The sequence below is a fragment of the Antennarius striatus genome, chromosome 2, assembly GCF_040054535.1.
Source record: "Antennarius striatus isolate MH-2024 chromosome 2, ASM4005453v1, whole genome shotgun sequence".
In the NCBI taxonomy this organism is placed as follows: domain Eukaryota; kingdom Metazoa; phylum Chordata; class Actinopteri; order Lophiiformes; family Antennariidae; genus Antennarius; species Antennarius striatus.
Window position 1 is genome coordinate 27,695,069 of NC_090777.1, and position 20,257 is coordinate 27,715,325.

The window sequence follows — 20,257 nt, forward strand, 5'->3', positions numbered from 1 at the left end:
TAGGAAGTTATCCAGGGTGTGTCCCTCCTCGTGCCCAACGTCAGCTGTATATACTGTCAAGATTGAACATTTTTTTGCTTGCCTCACGAAAAGTCAGTGAAATTGACCAGTAAAATCCTCATTAAAATCCATAAAAATGACGAAAACTGCAAAATAAGAACTTTTGTTTTCGTGGTCAGACATGGAGAAGACTTGTTTTGATACGTCCCCATCTGTTGCGATGGGGTCGTGATGGTCTCAGAAGGAGATGCCGACCATGTGGGCAGAGAGATGACACCGTGTTGTGGGACAGACAGGGAGTTTAAGGCAGGAAGCTTCAATGGAGTTCTGATTTCAGAGGGACAGCTGTGTGGATACTCAAAACCACCTGATCTGGACCCCACGCTCCGTCACAGCCCAGCAACCTGCCTTCCTCTCAGACGGACCTCAGTCTGTGTGTGTGTGTGTGTGTGTGTGTGTGTGTGTGTGTGTGTGTGTGTGTGTGTGTGTGTGTGTGTGTGTGTGTGTGTGTGTGTGTGTGTGTGTGTGTGCGTGTGTGAGTGTGTGTGTGTGTGTGTGTGTGTGTCTGAAAAGACAGAAGGGGTATACAGGTCTTTGCACAGACGAAGGGGACAGGTGTTAAGGACAGGAGGTGCCGTGTGGCCCGGGGGTGTGGTCAGGTGGTGACACACCTGTCCCTACTTGCACGAGAGGGTCAGATTACACAAACACACACACCAGCCTGAACCATGCATTTATGACATAAAACGGTAAACCGACGAGCCTATCATGCAACGGGAATTCTTTTGCCAGGACAAACCCAGGCGGATCCTTGTTGGGCCAAAAGCAGCACGACGAACGTAAATCTGCAATAAAGCACTGGGGGTGTCGTGTGAGAGGTGACCCGGTGCATTAATGGAGCAGCAGACGGGCAACATAAGGCCATTTGGCTGCCGTGGGAAAGTATATGTGATAGAAAGTGTCCTTGAGTATGATTAATCATCAGTCTCTCCATTATCTTTGTGGATCATGTGACTCTTTAAGAAAAGGAGGCAATAATTCCACCACAAGTCGGTTGATTCGCTTAGAAATGATGGAATAGGATTGCACAGCAAACAGTTGCATCAGTACCTCGATTGTTTTTTCATCACTCACATGCAAAGTGTGTCATTTAGCGTCAGCAGAATTCCCCTACAGTACACACACATGCATACACACACACACACACACACACACACACACACACACACACACACAAGATTAATCCAAACTGTACGACTATGAAACTCATTATTTTACATTAATATTTTAGCTGTCTGAGGAGTTTTGTTTGAGCTTGTTGTGGTCCTCTGTGCTCACTTTTTTTTAAAAGAGCGTAAGCAGACACCGATCTGAGTGGCACATGCGGTGTTTCTGTAAAACCTTGAAGATGGGGGAGATAGGCGTCTGGCCCTGGGGTGTGGATTTCAGGCAGGTGCATTCGCCTTCTTTGCAATTCCTCAAGGGATGGGACAAGGCAAGACGAGAAAGAAAGAAAGAAAGAGAGCGGCAATCTTTGCAATAGCACACACACACACACACACACACACACACATGCATGCACACACACACGCAGACACATCCAACACCCTCTCTACCATATCTTTCATTGGCTGGAATGTGTCCGGACAATGGAAGTGTCCTGGTCCTTTAGTTGCCCCTCCTGGCCCCACACAGGCCCTGACAGGAGGGGAAAAAAAAAAAGCACCTTGCGCTTCTTAGTACCACTAGCGCTTCCCTTGGGGTAAATACCTGAATACCTGCAGTAAATAAGAGGGAGAGGGGAAAGAGAGAATGACACAACATAAGGCAAGAGGATGATGAATGAAAGAAAGAAAAGAAAAACAGCCAGCAGTGTAACTGACTCATCTGGGGGTCAAAGCAAAACACAGCAGCCTCTCTGTATGGATGCCAACTGCGCATATTGCTCATGCAATTTACTATGTTATTAATCCTTTATATTTTCTGACACTTTTATCCCACCATCCTGCATGTATGTAATCTCCACACATCCTATTCTCTGTCAGTAACCCCCCCCCCCTTCTCTCATGTCACAACACGCCGTCCCCTGCCTTTGCCCTCTCGTTCCAGTGTTTAATCCTGATTGGCCCATAGTTGGAATACATCTCAGTAAATGCACCTGAAGTCTCTGTGTAAAAGCTCTGCTTCCAGCGGAAACAGCAGCACAAAGCCTGAAAGGTTTCCCCTCCCGAGTAATCCCTTGCATGTCGGTGATTCGTCCGTACTCGCTGGGTGAAGGAGTGCTTATCAGTGAAATGAGGTGTGTTAAACCACCTTCAGATTAACACTGGATGCAGGAACAATCACCTACAGCGACAAACGTGGGCGTATTCAAGATCAGACTACTGGAACAAAATGCTTTAGAAAGGAGACAAACTCTTAATGAAAGATGAAAATCTAATTTGCACATACTTCACAACTGTATTCTTGAGTAGAAGGCAAACATATGATCGTCGTCTCTACTTATTTTCTCTACAACGGACATTTACATTGAATGTTTTTTGTCACCTATGAAAAGAAGTGACAGGAGTTGAAATAAAAAAGTTTCTAATTCCTTAAATAAACTTTATTTATTATGGCATGAGGTTCACGCAAGTCTTCACAAAAACAACAGTATTTTCCGCATTATAAGGCACACCTAAAAGCTTTTAATTTTCTCAAAAACTGACAATGCACCTTAAAATCCAGTGCACTTTATAGGTGAAAACAGTGTTAAAATAAGTCATTCATTGAAGGTGTGCCTTATAATCAAATACGCCTTATAATCCTGTGCACCTTACATATGAAAAAAGGTTTAAAATAAGCCATTCATTGAATGAGCGCCTTATAGTGTGGAAAATAGTGTACTTTTAAAGCTGCTTATTACTTTTGTACATTTTCACTTCTACTTTAGTAAAAACACCAGAAAAATGTTCCTATTTTTACCACGGTTTTTTTGTGTGTGTTTTTTTTAAATCTCTTGTCCTCGAAAAGTTTGCCTTTTTTGTCGTTCGACTGTCCCTCAACGGTGGAAACCTGAACGCACTCAACTCTGGATGGCATGACGTTGGAATTCTCCGTCACACACACAGCGTTTCTCGTGTGTTTACTCTCCTTTCCCTTTATGGTTCATCCTCTAACCCTCTGACCCTGTGGGACTGAGAGGATCTGTGTTTAGGAGGAAACACAGCATCAACCACACAACACACACACAACACACACACACAGACCCTCAGCATTGAAAGGGGACAGCAGGGGCACTGAGGTGGACAGGAAATGGCACGTACCCCCTCCTAGAGGCCACATCCTGTCCTTGGGTGGAACTGTTTTATTTGTCCGGAGCGCTGCGCACTTCTTCTTTTTTTTTTCTTCTTTTTTTTGTGTGCGTGTGGTCAGAAACATGAACGTCAAGCTTAATGCAATCCTGAAAACAGTCTAAATCATATAAAAACCCTCAGCAGAAAAGCATCCACGGGGTATCTCTCTGCCCTCACAGCACATCTCATTGATCAAGTCTGTTTTGCAACATGTTGAATTCCTCAAAAAATTTTTTTACTCCCTACTGATTTGATAAACGGCCCACAAAACAGAAATGCTCATTCTTCAGCAGACACCCACCAAACCCACACACCTCCTTCCTTTCCCACTGTCTAATCTCTTTAGGAAAACTGGCCCTCATTGACTTACAGTATTTATTATTGTCTTATCCCCAGTTCACCCTTTTAGCCACAAGCTAGTTTTCCCATCTTGAAACCTAATTATTTTATACAAGCTGGAAAAAAATCATATACCCTAAAAAAAAATTAAAAAGAAACAAGGGGATTCTTGATCGGCAAATTATAGAAGGATTCTTTTTCTTGCTTGTTTCTTCTTACTTGACACCTCAGCAGTTCACCTTTAAGTCAATAAAATGGTTTAAAAGTGAAATGCATGCGCATTCGCAACCAAGTTGAAGAATTCGGAATAAACAAGGACAGCATATTAATAAAACAAGCTTCAACAACTGTGCTGATTTAGCAAGCCAGTTAATTCTGAACTGTAAAAACTATTTTGAAGCTGTTTTTAGATAAAATACTTTCATTTAGTGGCTTGATTGCCTTTTACAGGGAAAAAAAAAATGCAAATGTGAGAGTCCCGCTCTGACGGAGGAGGTCTGCTCTGAAGCTTTGGGCGGTGATGTTGAGTAAGAGCAACACAACCTGTGAACAGTTTGAAATTTAAACCCTGTGACTTAACCTTCTTGGCACAAATCTGATCCTCTGGTGATTCACCTCTGAAACTTGGCAGCTTTGATTTTGATAGTTTACTGCAAGCGTTCTCTTCTTTGACACGGTGCACTATGAAACCCCCTGATGGACATCTACATTTCACAGAACCCCACAAACACACCCATGCATATTTGCACACACAAACAGCTGTAAACACACCGAGTTGCTTTCTATCGGCCTTTTTTTTTTTTTTTAATAGCTGTGTTTATACCAGGCTGTCACGCAACTTCCTGTGTCCCAAACATTAGCGCAAACACACTGACAGAGAACACAGCAGTTTTAGGGGGAAAATGTAATTTCAACTGTCAAAAGTGTTAGTTCTACATGTTAGGAAAGGTCTGTTTTGTCGATGGAATGTAGCGCTGCTTCCTGTTTCTCAAATCAAATGAATGGAGTTTATATAATCATGGAAATCTCCTGTGCTGCAAACTCATAAAAGAACCATTTTTAATTCTATACAAAACAAATGTTTGGAGGAGCACATATTGTGTTTCAAAGATGAAGACGAGGCTCCAGCTGCAAACTGTCAGACATCAGCTTTTTGTGTACGCAAAGGCAAAGTTGAACTGTTGCAACATCCAAGGTTTTGCTTCACTGAAGTTTTTTTATTTTAGTTGTTTTTCATTTATAGGAGCAACATTGCTTTCTATTGGGAAATTATATTTAATGCCCTCTGTTGCATAAGTAAATCAGAATAACATTACTTCCTGTTTAAGGAAAAATTTAAATTATTACTCTGACTCTGGAGCAAACAGAGCGGTCTTCTCTTTATGTTAAATGACGGTATTGTATGTCTGTCACTAATGGCTCAGGAATGTCACATTAGTCAGGGGCCGCATGCGTGACGATGCGAACATTAAAACACTTTGAGGGAGCTCAATATGATATTACACACACACACACACATACACACACACACACACACACACACACACACACACACACACACACACACACACACACACAGAAATTAACCCTGAAAAAAAGAAAAAAGGAAAGGTGACGGGTCCAGTGATCTCATTGCCTCAAAGCTACAGAGTGATAGACTGCCTCCTACGCACTGCAAACCTGAAAACGAATCCCCCTTAGCAAGATGTCAGAGTTAAATTTCAAAACGACCGAAACATAAGAAATGACAGTCCGTTTCGCGGGTCCTGCTTTTGTGACCAAAAATCTTGGAGACGATGTTTAGATTTTCCCCTAAGCAGAAAGCAGAATATCTTCTCACTCTGAAGTATTCTTTCATTTGCATTTTTTATTCTTTTGTGTTTTAACCTGCGGCCGCCACCAGATGTGACGCTTTGGCAGTTCGGGCTGAGCTCAGTCCCCCTGTGGCCCCTACATCTGACTCACCTGTGTAGGTGTGCAGCAGCTTCTTTCTCTGAAAAAACAGCCTGCAAGGTTCAAGCAGACGAATGAATGCCTGTCGATCAACGTACCGCTCTTCATTCAAAGTATTTTGCATGTGTGTGCGTGCGTGTGTGTGCTTGTGCATGCATGCACTCTTTTGGGTGCTGTTTACCCACAGTGGGCAAGCAAAGTCATGCAATCTGATCCAAAGCTTTTAGAGAGCCTCCTCACACACTTGCTCAGCCCTCCCATCCACCTCTCAACGCTGAAGGCTATTGGAGGAAGCAGGTTGTTACCTCACTAAGACATGCCGGCGTCAGTGTGTGCGGGTCAAGAGGCCAAACGGGGATTGTAGACACATTGCTTCCATATGTTCGGTCTTATATTGGCTCATAAGAAGACATGTTTCCAAAAGTTCCCGCGAGGTAACCGAGTTTTTGGCCTTGCGGAGCAGATGGGCTTAAAAAAACTAAAGGATGTCTGTGTCTGCCCTGAGCTTCTGTCGGCCCTGCAGACTCTCCAGGGTCTATTTGTTACGCTCAAGATGGGGATTTTTGCTTCCATCTGTGGTCACTTCCACGGCAGGAAGTGGGTCGGTGGGGATTCTCACACTCAGCACTGATTTTCCTCATCAAGACAACCCCTACCGATCTTGTTTTAAATTTTATTTTACACCTTATTTGTATGCTCTAACATTATATTATTATATGCTTATTATTATTATATTAAATGCTTATTATATGCTCTAATATCAGTCTCCAACCTCCACGCTCTAGTAGTGCTTTCCGCGTGTGTGTGTGTGTGTGTGTCAGGTGTGTGCAGGTGTTACCCAAAATCACTCAACATCCCACGAGCTCGTCACCGATCCTCAAACACACACATCTATTTTTCCCAGTCATGTCTGTCCTGATGAACTCATTTAGTACAATGAGTGATGGGTTAATACAATTCCCGTTGAAAACTAATAAATGATGAGCACAGCGACTTTTTTTGTTTCTCAACAAAACCTTTATTTACATTACAGAACAATAGTAATAATTTTGAAAACCACTTTCAACAAATATTTATTTTAAAAAAAAATCAGAATAAAAGGCAGTAAAAATGACAATTATTATCAGTGACGGCGAGTCTTTGGTCAAGTTTAAGTGGTCCTTTCATAACCCGTGACAAACAATGAGTGTGTGACACCAGGAGGGGGCGAGCAGAGGGTCACCTGTTGTCGAGGTCACAGCCAACACTTCTCTCAGCGCCCTTCCTCCACAGTGCACCACACACATGCAGCTGTCTCAACACACACACACACCATGCATGTATAGTATGGTGAGGAATGACATCCTCTCATACACACACACACAAACACACCCGAGCAGCTGCAACATAGCCAGAGTCCCGGACCGGCCGGCACCGATGGGAGTTTCCTGGGAATTAACTGCATGTCCAGCTGCCCCCAAATCACACACACACTCACACATAATGACAGCACACAATAAAACACACTTTCCATACAAACAATTCGATCAAAACATCCCCGAAATACTTAAAAAAACAGTAGTCCAGTTTTCAGTCCCATTATGGGTTTTTTGCAACATCCTCTGTGCACGTTGGCTCTTCAAATGGGGGAAATCAAACCAGCAGGCAGTGTCATCTGCCCCCCCCCCCCCCCTCTGAGAGCAGTTCATGGAATGCGTCTACGATGCAGGACAGGAGCCAGAGGCGTTGTGTTTGTGCAGCAGCGACATGCGACTGAAGGTGCGAGAACAGGAGTTGCACTGGTACTTCTTGACGTCGGAGTGGGTCTGCAAGTGGGCGCGGAGGTTGGAGCGATCGGCAAAGGCCCGGCTGCAGAGCTGACAGGCGAAGGGGCGCTCACCTGGTGAAGACAAGGAGAAGTTTAAGCATGTTACACCTTAACAGCCCAAAAAGGTCTGCCCCCCACCCACCCCAGGTCATTGTTTTCAAAATGAGCTACCGATAAGAAACAAAAGGGTAGGAAGACGACTAACTCATTTAATGCAGATTGGTCTTTATCATGCGTAAACAGTGAGGCTGCCGGAGATTAGAATGTACCGCGGTGGGTAATAACATTTGCTCAAACATCAGGAGGTAATCATGAATATCAATGAATATGAAGTGATACGACAAATGCACTCCATTAATCAATCTGATCATCTGTCATTATTCCTGTACCTGTGTGCGTACGGATGTGGCCCCTGAGGAGCCACGGTCTGGAGAAGGCCTTGCCACACGTGGGACACACACACGGCAGAGTGTGTGAGCGGATGTGCATCTTCAGAGCTCCCAGGCTGGTGTATTCCTTGGGGCAGTGTTTGCAGTGAAAAGCTGGACGTGCGGGGACATCAGCGGGTGAGGGGGGGCTCTGCTGCACCGGAGGTTTGTGGGACAGTTGATGGTGGGAGAGCGCCGAGACGCTGCTGTAACTGTTATTGCAATGCATGCAGTAGTATATGTGCTGGATGGTGTCTGGACTGGGGGGGTCTGAAGTACGTCCTCCGTCTTCTTCATCCTCAGCGCTGCTGCTGAGGTCCAGAGGGCCCAGCGGGGAAGGAGACTGGGATGGGGAAGGAGACAAGGATGGGGGAGTGATGGGGGAGAGGGGTGCAGGCAGGGTGTCGATGCAGCTGAAGATGAGCTTTGGGACGGGGTAGCACGTCAAAGCAGAGCTGTTGGTCTGTGTTGGAAGTTCAGCCAGAGGAAAACTTTCTGGGACCAAAGCTGAGGACACAAGAAAAAAATGAAGTGAGGTCACTTAATCTGAGCAGATAATCTAATTAAACTCTAATCTTGTTTTCATTCTTGGGAGTCTTGTTACACCTAAAGCTGATCTCTCCAGCTTTTCAATTACCAAATTTTGTCAGGTGAAGCATCCAGGAAGCTTTTCTCACACTGGTCTGATCAGCATCTTGAAGGTAAGTTTTGTTTTCTTGCTTTGATGGCTGAGATTCACTCAGTCTGACAAATAAAATACTCCAAATTCAATTAAAGTAGAGGGAATTAAAACTTACCAGTTTGGCTCTCCAGTGAACTCTCCTTATAGATTGACTTTTTGCTGGAATAGTACTTCTTGACAAGGAAAGACCGCGGCATGTTGATATCTGGGTCCTCCACAGGTTCCAATCACTTCCTCTTCAGTTGCGCACAGAGCCGTGGAGACGCGCTTCAGCCGATCCACGCACACGCAGAAAAGAGAGTGAGGGGAAGACGAGGTTCGGACGGATCTCCACCGAAGTCAGTGTCCTGACACACCGCAAAGTTGCCTCCTCATATAGTAACCAGAGGGCAGAAGCAGTGGGGTGGGTGGGCAGATCCCCGCCCCAAAGACACACCCCGTGATCATCAGGGCGCCACCAGCCCCCGCATCACCACAGGTGACCAATGTGTTTTAAGCAGTAGCGACACACTAATACAATTGTTCTTTTCACAGCTCTAATAGCCCTCTCCGTGCGCACTTCCATCTGATTGTGCAATTCAAATTAAAAAGGTGCTAAAAACGGCTTTTGTACTTGATCGTGCGCATAAGAATGGATCCGACGCGCAACAAGGAGGATGCGTGATGCGTCCAAAGTCCTCAGGGGACACAAAGCAGACAGCCCCATCAACCAAGATCTTATCAACATCTTTTTTTCACACCTTGTGAATAACTACTGTCCAGTGGTTTGCAGAATGAATGACACTTTTAATACTGAGCGCCCTCTCTCGGCTCTTTAAACATGTACAGTATTTATTATAGTAGGATTTCTACACTTTTTTAGATGATAGAAAAAATGTGAGTAAAAGAGTGGGGAAAAAAGTTGGGAGAATTTAACAAAATTAAAATACACATGCGGTTCTCTGTGAACTAAAATGCGTTTTCTCCAATACTATCTTAACTGGTATCCAAAAAATTAGATTTCACAGTTATTTAAGGCGATTACTCTCATTCCCTGACAAATGACATTTTATCACGGCTCTTTTGTGCGTCTGCGCCTCCGGGATTTGAAGCACCCCGGTGATTTAACGAGAAGATACAGGAGGTTCTCTGTGCTCCCTTAAACTCAACATAGTGCCTCCATTGACCGCAGGTCCCACTGTCCCCGTGGGGAATAAGTTAATTTAGATAAAGAGTAGCTGATGCCTGCACAGAGCCTGTTAAATATTGTGCGTTCATAAGACTAAACGCAGCTCTTTGCAAAATTCAGATTTGGGCTTGTGTCCTCCTCATGACGCACTGAGCGCCTCTACTTTTTGTCTTTTACTTTGCCATCACTAATTTATTTTGTGTGTGTCAATAACTTCTGCCTTATAGTTTCCAAACTTGTTGGTGTCGTGACCATAAATCCTAATCTGGATTTCTATTTGGTTCCTGGACTGCGCCTCTTCAACAACAGACTCCCGGACTCAGTTCGACCACCGTGGACTTTGGTTGTTGTGATGAATTCCACGATTACTGTGCTCTTTTACTTGTTGTAACTTCTATTGTGTTTTTTTTCCCCAATGTAATAATTTTTCCTCACCCTGTTCGAGGGTCTTCTACACTGAACTGACTCTAAAGCCCTCAGAGTCTAATTGTCATCAGTGAATTTGAATTATTCAAGTCATGATTTCCTCCATTGATGCAATCATCTTCTTTTGTGACGTTATCTTGCCACACTGGTTCACAATTCATTTTATCTTCTTCATTTAAATATCTAAATGCAATTACAGGTAACTAGGAGGTGATTTGTGGCATCGTGTTGCGTTCACGGTCCGTGTTTATTTTACACCTCTGCTGCAGCTGCACTCAATCAATGAAAATCACCTATCGGTCTTGCGTCAGGAATGCGTAAAGTTGCGAGGAGCCTAAAAGCTCCACGGTGGCAGAGAGGGTGAGTTTTTTTGTGATGGGGGGGACATGCACCTGTCTAAAGGCGCCATTGTCCCGGCATGCCCAAAACTTCACACGTCGTTAGGACTCTTTTTGACGCCGACGCCACGTAGACTGGAGGTCAGCGGGGCAGGACGGCAGTAAAAAAAACACCCGTGAAAGTCATCTGAGTCGTGGGTCTGCGGCTGAGGATGACCGTGGGAGTTCACCCGGTGTCAGAGACCTTAAACTTAGTGGTAGAGAGCAGATCAGGATACAGAGAATGTTTTTTTTTTTTTTACACCAGTGAGAGCAAAGTGGAGTGTGTTTTTGCATGAGTCAAGGTGGCAAACACAATGCATTCACCTGAAAAACACACACACACACACACACAGAGAGAGACACGCACACACACACACACACACACACACACACACACACACACACACACACACACACACACACTGTGAAGGCTTTAAGTGTGAAAACAGCTGACTACACACAGTTTGCTCCTGTGAGGTAAGCAGTTTGTCTGCAGGGCTGACTGCAGACAATTTGTGTTACAGCAGAGTTAAGGTGACCTCATGACACACAGGAGACAAGAAGACATAGAAAGTTGTTCTTTAGAACAGATTTCTCTCCTCTCTGGCCTCTGGAATGAAGCCTCTGTGTTCACACACAACTCCAACCCACCACTGACCTCCATAAACTAACAATATATAGGATATAAAATATAAATCCTAGCTGAGGTCAAGGAATGAAATCCACAAGAAGCATAAATAAGATGATAGTCAGGTAGATGACCTGAAGTGTCTCTGAAACATCATTGGAAACTGTTGGAAAATCATTTGCTAGGACTCTTCTATTTTCCATGGTGGAATATGTTCTACAGAGCAATACAAGTGATTACGAACTATAAAACCTTCTCTTGTCCAGTTTTACGTGCATATATTCAAGTCACCTATTAGCTAGGAATTACTGCATTTTTTTTTAAAAATCACATAGAACCTGATAGAGGAATGAGTTGGTCGGTGGATACTGTGAAAACGATCATTTTCTGATTTCCTTACAGAACGCCACTCAAGTCAGAGTCAGTTTGCTCATAGTTGTTTGACAATGGAGACAATATTGGGGTGTAGAGTTAGAAAAAAGTACAGTTTTCATCACTGCTATAGGGGGTCTAGGCTAAATTAGCCCCTAGACAAACAGTTGTATTTTTAACATTGGCGTGTTTGTGTGAATACAATTCAGAATAGGAATAGGATTTTTGTAATATTAGAACTTAATTAGCAGTAATAAACATCATCTAAATTATAGGTAAGTCTTATAAGAGTGTTTTGTTACTGAGGTATTTCTTACGGAGTTGAATAAAAAAGGAGTTCATTCTGAGGCAAAAAAAAATGTTTTAATTCATGCATAAATTAAACTTGACTAAATTGTGTTTTTATTTTGTAACATCTATGATTCAATTCCCCAGACACGATCAAAGAAGAACTCCAGTCCCTGATATTGCCCTTGAAAATTGAGAAGAATCCTCATCATCCTGAGTGTGAGTTAGTCTCTTCAATCGTTATTTTTTAAACTTCACCCCCCTTCTCTATATTTTACCCTGTTTGACCTACAGTAAGATGTCAACTTGACTGAAGACACCACCGCTTTCACACCTATTCTGAATTTTAAACTGTTTCTGCTTGATCACCAAGTACACAAACACATCTTGAAGGCCTGTTTTACATTTGAAGTCCCCGGCTGCCGGCCGATGAACAATTAGCTGCATTGTCATTCAGTGTATTCAGAGGACAGGTGACGATCATTTGACCACATTTACATTCGATGCTTTCCAGAGCTTCCAGAGTTCTCTTTGTTCACTTGGTGATCCAAAAGGATGTGGATGCTCTCCTGACACGTCAGTGTATGTGTGTGTGTGTGGGTGTGGGTGCGTCTGTGTCTGTGTGTGTATGGTGACAACACAGCAACACTCTGGTCGAATCTGAAAGAAAATTAATGAGTCTGTGATTACAATCTGCACCATTGTTCCATGTATTTCCAAAGTGCAGTAATTGCTCTGTGCTCTTTCACCCCCCCACATGTGTCTTTGTTTATATATTTGAATTGGAGTATGTGTATGTATGAGCATTGGTCTGCAGATTTAGAGGTCCATAAAGCCAGCAGGAGGGAGATAAGATTAACCCACAGGAATGCAGAGCTCATCGTATAGACACGCACTCCCACAGGTCCACAGTCTGCACACACTCATTGTTGATGTTTCTCCATCAGACACAAACACACGATCCTCTCAGTGGAAATCCATCTCGCTGAACGACACTTTGAAAAAGCAGTCCGATGTTCAATCCAAACAGTTGCACCACTTTAAAATTCATTGTCTGGACCTTGCCCTCGCTCATCCCAAGATATAATAAATTAGCAATCAGTCAATGCATCAATCAGTGCAATACATGCAGTAGCGGAAGACAGCCGTGAGAACATTCAAGTATTCTGTATAGAGTTACATAATTCTAATTCTAGTGGATGAACTACTCTATTCAGAAATGTATTTTTATTCCAAGAAATGTTAACATAGATCTACTTTTTACTGGATGTTATTATACATAGTGCAAAATAAAGATCCAGCAGAGTAAAGTTCCTTTGCCTGTCCTCAATCAATAACATTATAGCAGACAGTAACACTACCATTTAATCAATCAGATTGATCAAAAATAAATTAATATAAAAATAAATTGATTATAAAAATAAATTAATGGGGGGGATCACTGGGCTGTATAAATTACATTTGGTGAAAATAATTCTGCTGTTACTTTTTCAAGTTTGCATTGTAGAATGAAACGAATGTTTATTATTTGTTTTTTATTTACTTATAAATGTGTTTATTGATGTTTGTCGAACACCAATGATTAAACGTATGTGGAATAAAATCACAAAACTAATCTGGTGCCACTTGTGTTCCTCCCAGATCCCAAACAGTAATCCCATCCCAGCATGTCTCCTTGAATGTTTACAGTGTTTTGAATGGAAAAAGTGTGATTGGTACTAAAACAGTATTTTGGAAATATTACAAATAAAATATTAGAAATCTGTCAAAATAAAATAGAATTATTCTTTGATTTATTTATTATGAACATTTAGATGATTAGACAAAAGAACTTGTAATTCATTTCAGCTCTTTGAAATGAGGCATGTTTTAATTTCCACTGACTTCATCACTCAGTGCTGTGTTTCCTCTTTGAAAGATAAACCTCTTTATCAGTCACCAGGTGATAATTAAAACCAGGTAATTATGTTTGATCAGCCTTCCATGAAAGCCTATGCATGTATCTGACAAAATACCTGACTGACTGACATGAGAAAACTCCTATGGTGCTAAAAGCTCAGAGGGCGAACACAAATGCCAATCATTATGTTTATAATCTTAAACAAATGATTGTAATGTCTCTTTCTGAAAAGCAAAAACCTTAAACATATTACAAAGTCTTCCTCTGCTGATGGAGGAGGACTTTGCCCTGATCAGTGTCTTCTCTGACCTTATCTGGACAGCAGACAGACACAGCAGTCCAACTACATCGCCTACCTTTCATGTAATATATGGCACCAGTAAAGTTCAGCTCGCGGTCAGTTGCTTGCATTTCTGAAGAAAAGCTACACTTCAATAATCCTTAGAAAATAAGAGAAAGCTTCTCAGATTATGCTGCTGGTGATTTCTGGTTAAACCATGAGAAACTTATGAATAAAATCTTTATCATCTTTTTTAAAAAAACTTTTTCTTTTAATTAACCTCCATGATATATTGTTTTTATTGGGGGGGGAAAGCTTCTTTTTTTTTAGTTTGAGTAGTTCAATTCAACAAATTCTTGAAGTTATTTTCCATGTTCAACACAAAATGCTGAATTTAATGACAATTTGACAAATTATTCAGTCAGTCGCATCACTCAAAAGGGCCCAAAACAGAAATCTGATGTCGTTTAAACACTTTACTCTCCTCATAGACTTCATAGTAGAGGCCTAAATTTTCATTAACCATCGACAAGAGTCAGAGGTTTGGGGGGGTTGTTCTGTGGAGTGATGAATCAAAGCAGTAACTCTTCCCCTACTGTTCACATGCTGAACTGATCTACAGCAGGACTGTTCTCAGATAAACCACAAGGGGGCAGTCAAAGACCAGGAATCACAGTTTCACTGTTGTCAAAAGGCACATATGGTGTCATGGCACAGAGCTCGATCAATTTTATTTAGAGGACAACTCTAACATATGTGGCAGAATAACTTTGGAAAAAAAACCTACAAAGTTAGTCCTACCAGGTGTGTTAAAGGAGACCTGATGTGCTAAATTACAGAGAGCAAACAGGAATGAGCCAAACTCAATGTTGGATAATGTCAATAATGCTCCTGTTGACCTTTCCAAGGTGACGGAGCCACAATGATGCATCTCATGCCGAAATTACAACAGAATCCAGCTGAGCAAAACAGACGCTCATTTGAGTCATGATTGCTTTAATTGTAGGCATCTTGTTAAGTAGGTGTCTTGTTCTTCAACATAGTCCAACAATAGTTTGAAGTACAGTAATCTTCAAGCAAAGATTTTAGGATGAACATAGATGAGTCCTTTCTTTCACACCAGTAGCAGATATACACCAAGCAATTTGCAGGTCTTTAGGTTTAAAAAGAAAACTGGGACACAAATTGCTCAAATATTTTTTTTGACTACATTCTGTAAAGTGATCTGTCGGAGCTCTACAGTGTCACTTTTTTGTGCTCTTTTTCAGGTATGTCAAGTCAGACAACCAAGCATACTTGTATATATGATATCTGAGAATTATGTAAAGGCAGTTCCACAAGTCATGCTATGCAAAAATATACATGTCTGAGTAAGCAGTTTGAGGCATATGACTAGGACATGGGAAAGCCTGAGCCACACTGTGGTCTGGTTTCATGGTAGATCATGTGACCCACTGGACAAATAACCTGGACTAAAAGCAGATAACATTTATTATCTCAACCTGTCTCTCTAGGTCAGAGGTGTAAGAGGTTCTGTTCTTCATGACATTTTTAAACTAATAACTAAAGTCTGTGTTGTCCTAAGGTTTCCTTCAGTCTTCACAGTCCTTCCCCCAGCAGGAAACAGTCCTGTAATTTAAACAGGTTCACTGCAGACAGGGAGTCTATGACAGGGTAACAAAAAGTTGATGTTTATTTCAAACAAATGTATCTCTATTAATGATTTACAGAAAATAAGTCATGAAATAATAATAATAATAATAATAATACGTATTATTATTACTATTAGTACTACTATGAAAGTAAGATCTATGACTGATGACTTTGACTTTATTGTTGGACTTGGGGGACAGTGTAGTATAATAAAACTTGTATTATAGATTTTTACTAACACAGCTATATTGACTTCAGGCCTGCACTACTCTACGGCTTCTCTGTATCTCTGCATAACTTCGAATGCATACGACAAAGAACCTGAAACCCTCATTTCCTGCATTGTTTGCAGTGCATGCAGTCTCTAATGATGCGTACTCATTTCCCATAATGCTTCACGTGACATTGACCGTGTTCCATGTTCACCTTTACATCCCGGCCAAGTGAGGCTACCTCTGCTAGATTTGCTAACAGTCGTCTATCTTGATCTTTTTTCTTTTTTTTTTTTTTTGGTGCATACGGACGGATATTTCTTAACAAATGTGAATCGACAGCCGTTCTTGTCGTAGCCAGAAGCAGGTCCCGACTAAAACTAACAAAGTTGAAGGTCACTAAAACGGTTGGCATCAATTGGAATCAAATTCCAGTTTGAAACCATTTTTTTTTTACAGATGGTGTTCAGAAATGCTTTTATGTTTGGAAATATGTCATAGAATTAAAAGGTACTACTGTATATCCGTATCCCTTAAAAAAAAAAAAAAAGCTGGAAATGCCGGGGATTGAACCCGGGGCCTCATACATGCAAAGCATGCGCTCTACCACTGAGCTACATCCCCTTCCGGTGTATCACTGGGAATTTGTGGTCTTTATCCATTTATTTAAATGTCCAGTCTGAACTAGGGGGTTACACGTCAATCTGGGTTGGCTTTATAGAAGGAAAATACGATCCGGATCAGGTGGAAGGGATGGATCGAAAAATTTCCTTGACTTTCCTCAACGTTGACGGAAAGCCATTTTCATAATCCCATCTGTTTCGCATAAACAACCTGATGGATCGGTTGGGCGTGTGTCAGTGAAGAAGCATTCAAATTATGGAATGGATCCAGATTAAGGGGTGGAGTCCGGAATGTTTTCTGTTCCTTTTTTTTTAGTCACACCAAAAACGACTTAATGGAATATCATGACACTGGGTGAAGGATCAGGCCAGGGAAAATGCAGTGGAACAAATACTACCACCACTGCGAGAGAGGAATACATTTTTATTTAAATTGTCAGGGGAGTGTGGACTACATCTGGAAAATGCAATGGATAAATGATTTTTTTTTTTTTTAAAAACTTACTATTACAGAACATCACGAGCAGCCATTCTGAAAATACACATGAAAAAATACCCATAAAATCAATTAAGACCTGGATCCCTGTACTGCAATGCAAAGCACAAAAAGAACACGGGCTACGGGGTAAATGAAGCTGCCTTGGCAGAGGTTTCCACTCTGGGTGCTGTCTAGCTCGGTTTTGTAACAGGAGACAACAGTCAAATAAGATATTTTTGTTCTGACTGGCTTCCAAGTTATGCAACTTCAGGTCACAACTTTGCCCCTGTTTCAACCCTTGATCCCCTTGTAAGAGCAATTATAGTATTTTTTTTTTCCTGTTCAATTGTGAGTTACCTTATTTCACTTACAATATTTTTTCACGAGTACAAAAAGCCCCCCAAACATCCTTGTCTCTGAGAGACTGTAGCTGTAGCTTCCATTTGTTATAATCCTTGCTTGGTGATATTTTTAGCTTGCAGGTTATGTTTTGGGTTCAGTCAGGGAACATATTTAAGCTGGTCCTTCTCTTCCCACGCTAACTTTGAGGGGTAAAAAAAACACTTTGGTGTGGATCAGGACATATAACATTACATCTGGAGAAACTACTCTACTAAAATATCTTCAATATTCAATATGTTTATCTTTCATCGCCCAGGGGAATGCGAATGAGGGGCTGCCACCCCCCTCATGAGAGTCCTCGTTCATGCTGGGTTTATCTGCACACTCCTGCCAAGGGCACCGCTTTCAGGCTCTGTTTGCTTAAGCCCTGCAAGGCCCAACTCACAGGATGCACACATGACAGCAGAAAGGAAAATCAGCATGAGAAATATTGTGAAAGAATCTTAATCTACCTTGTCCGTCTTGTGCAGAATGAATTCCTACAGATGAGTCTCCCAGTAGGAGGCAGGCTGGGGTAATATCAGCTCTGTTGATGTGTGACTTTGGATTAGTGACAGGAACCCACCACGTCAGGCCTGTGCTGACTAAGAAAGAGCAGACAAGTGCTGTATGTGTTATCTTGGGACTGTCGAGAGCAGCGTGTACAGACAGGCTGTATGTAATATGAGAGACAGTTCGTTCTTTATCTATGACTACAGACATCCAGACATTACAGTAGACGTTACCAGAAAGGATGGCGTCTACATTCATGTGTTACATGACTGCTGTTCTTTTCAGGTAGTAGTTACGTAGGAATAAAGCCTGACCTAGTATCTTCTTAGGCTAACATCTTATCATTTGCCACCAGCCATCTATGCTGGGGCAGAGTCCTGAGAGAAAAGAAAGGGAGAGAGAGGCACCAATTATGAAATGCTGTAAAGTACGGCAGTCTTCAGTAGAGCACATACCAGAGTCCAGCAGTCACCTTAAATTCAATCAGGATCCGGGCTTTGAACATAGAACAAAAACCAAAACCAGAATTCATTTCAATTCAAAAAAATGTATTAGTTTCAAAGGGGCAATTGTAAGCATGTAAAGCAGGATTGGTGTAAAAGTGAAAACATACAGTGTAAACATAAACAACATGAATAATTAAATATTAACAAAAAATATAAATACAATGTTTATGTTAAATAATAATTCAAAACTTGGTTAGTTCAAAACCTACTGATTTAGTTCAAAACCTAGTTAGTAAAAAACTCAGGATAGTTTAGAATCTACAGTAATTTGTTCTGAACCTAGTTGGTTAGTTAGTTAGTTAGTTAGTTAGTTAGTTAGTTAGTTAGTTAGTTAGTTAGTTAGTTCAGAAACTAGTAAACTGAAAAATCTAGTTTGTTAGTAGTTAATTCAAAAATCTGAAATCTGAAAAAAAAAGTTTGATTTATGGCTGCAGTCATTTTCAGATCAGAGTTCCCTGGATTCTGCCCTGAAACTTTCATACTTTGAAGCTTTGAAACTTAAATCTTTGTTGTTACCTATTTATATTTACAAGGAACATTATTAATTGGTTCAGGAACTACATTGTTTTGTTCTAACCGGTTCAGGTACGTCAATTCTTGGGTAGAACGTAAAACTGGAAATGTTATAATGCTGTTTCTGTTTGGAACAAACCAATTGTCAAAAAATTCTGGAATTCTGTTTCAAAGCCCTGATCAAGACTCATTCAAAGTCATACTCAGATCTATGATTTATAGAGCAGATTAACTCCTGTGAGAACAAACTGTATGTGTATCTGATAAATCTGGAATTCTTTTTATCGTCTGTTTTTTTGTATCCATGTAAAATTCCTTTAATTAATAGATGCCAACTACCTATATATATATGCCTGATATTTTTCATCAAAATCATGCACAATCTAAGAAATTAAGTAACATCCTTCATCTGGATCTTAAATGGAACCCTCACCCAAATTTGATTGTGTTTATTCAACAACAAGACCCTCAATGTGAGTTGCGTGAAAATCCTTTCAGTGGATTTTGCATTACCCTGGAGGCAAACCAAGCAAAAACAAAAACAGGGATGGATGAAAATAACTTCCTCAGTGGAGGTAATTATGGTTGAACTTGAGTTTGTAGTGCAGCTTTGTGGGATTTTTATTTTTACTTTGACATGTAATCATGACTGCTTGCTGATGTAATGTGAACTTTGAAGAAGAAAAAAGAATTGACCCTTTTTCATTATGATAAAGGGTCATACGTTCTCATGTGATCATGAAACAGAAAATTCAGTCAGAAAGAATTGAGAATGTTGAGTATCAATGCCTCTGAATCTGTATTTTCTGTAATAAAGAAGGCTCAAAGTATCTGCTCCCAAACAACCTCACAGTCTATTTGAATAGTAGAGGTTGTTAAAGCCTGAGTCATCTCACCTGTCGCCACACCTCAGTCCTTAACTACAAGCAAAATGCCGTGTCATCTGTGTCATCCGAGGCTTGGGAAGCATGCAGTAAAAAAGAAAGAGCTGTCATGTTGAAAATTAACACACAGGAAGGAGAGGAATAGAGGATTGCAGTGACCTTTCACCGATTTCAAGGGAAAATTGCAGGAATTTCACGACAACAAACAATTTTAGGGAAAATTCTGGCATGAATGAAAGAAGACAAGCATACAAAGGAAACTTTCTGTGACCTTGACGGGTGTGATTACGTTTGCGTAAAGCATCATAAAGGATCATTAAGGCATGAATACCCTATTCATACTTTAATGATCCTTTATGCAAACGTAATTGCACCCTTCAAAGGATTTGTTTTGCTTCAAATAGCGTGTATTTATGTGTTGTGCGTGGTGGCACTTCTTAGAATAAAATACACTGCATTACGTAACGCATTTAACTAGGCTTGTGCTTTCTTGATAGTTTGAGAACAA

General features: G+C 41.2%; 1 protein-coding gene and 1 non-coding gene across 2 annotated transcripts; both read right to left on the reverse strand.

The window, feature by feature from the left end:
- Nucleotides 1-6,648: 6,648 nt before the first annotated feature.
- On the reverse strand, nucleotides 6,649-13,040 carry snai1b (snail family zinc finger 1b). Its single transcript, XM_068305650.1, has 3 exons — nucleotides 8,660-13,040; nucleotides 7,824-8,369; nucleotides 6,649-7,506 (listed from the first exon to the last, which is right to left on the reverse strand). The coding sequence occupies exons 1-3, from the start codon at nucleotides 8,739-8,741 to the stop codon at nucleotides 7,325-7,327; spliced, it is 810 nt and encodes a 269-aa protein (XP_068161751.1). The 5' UTR covers nucleotides 8,742-13,040; the 3' UTR covers nucleotides 6,649-7,324.
- Nucleotides 13,041-16,403: 3,363 nt separating this feature from the next.
- On the reverse strand, nucleotides 16,404-16,475 carry trnaa-ugc (transfer RNA alanine (anticodon UGC)). Its single transcript has one exon. It is a non-coding gene; the product is annotated as a tRNA-Ala (tRNA).
- Nucleotides 16,476-20,257: the final 3,782 nt, after the last annotated feature.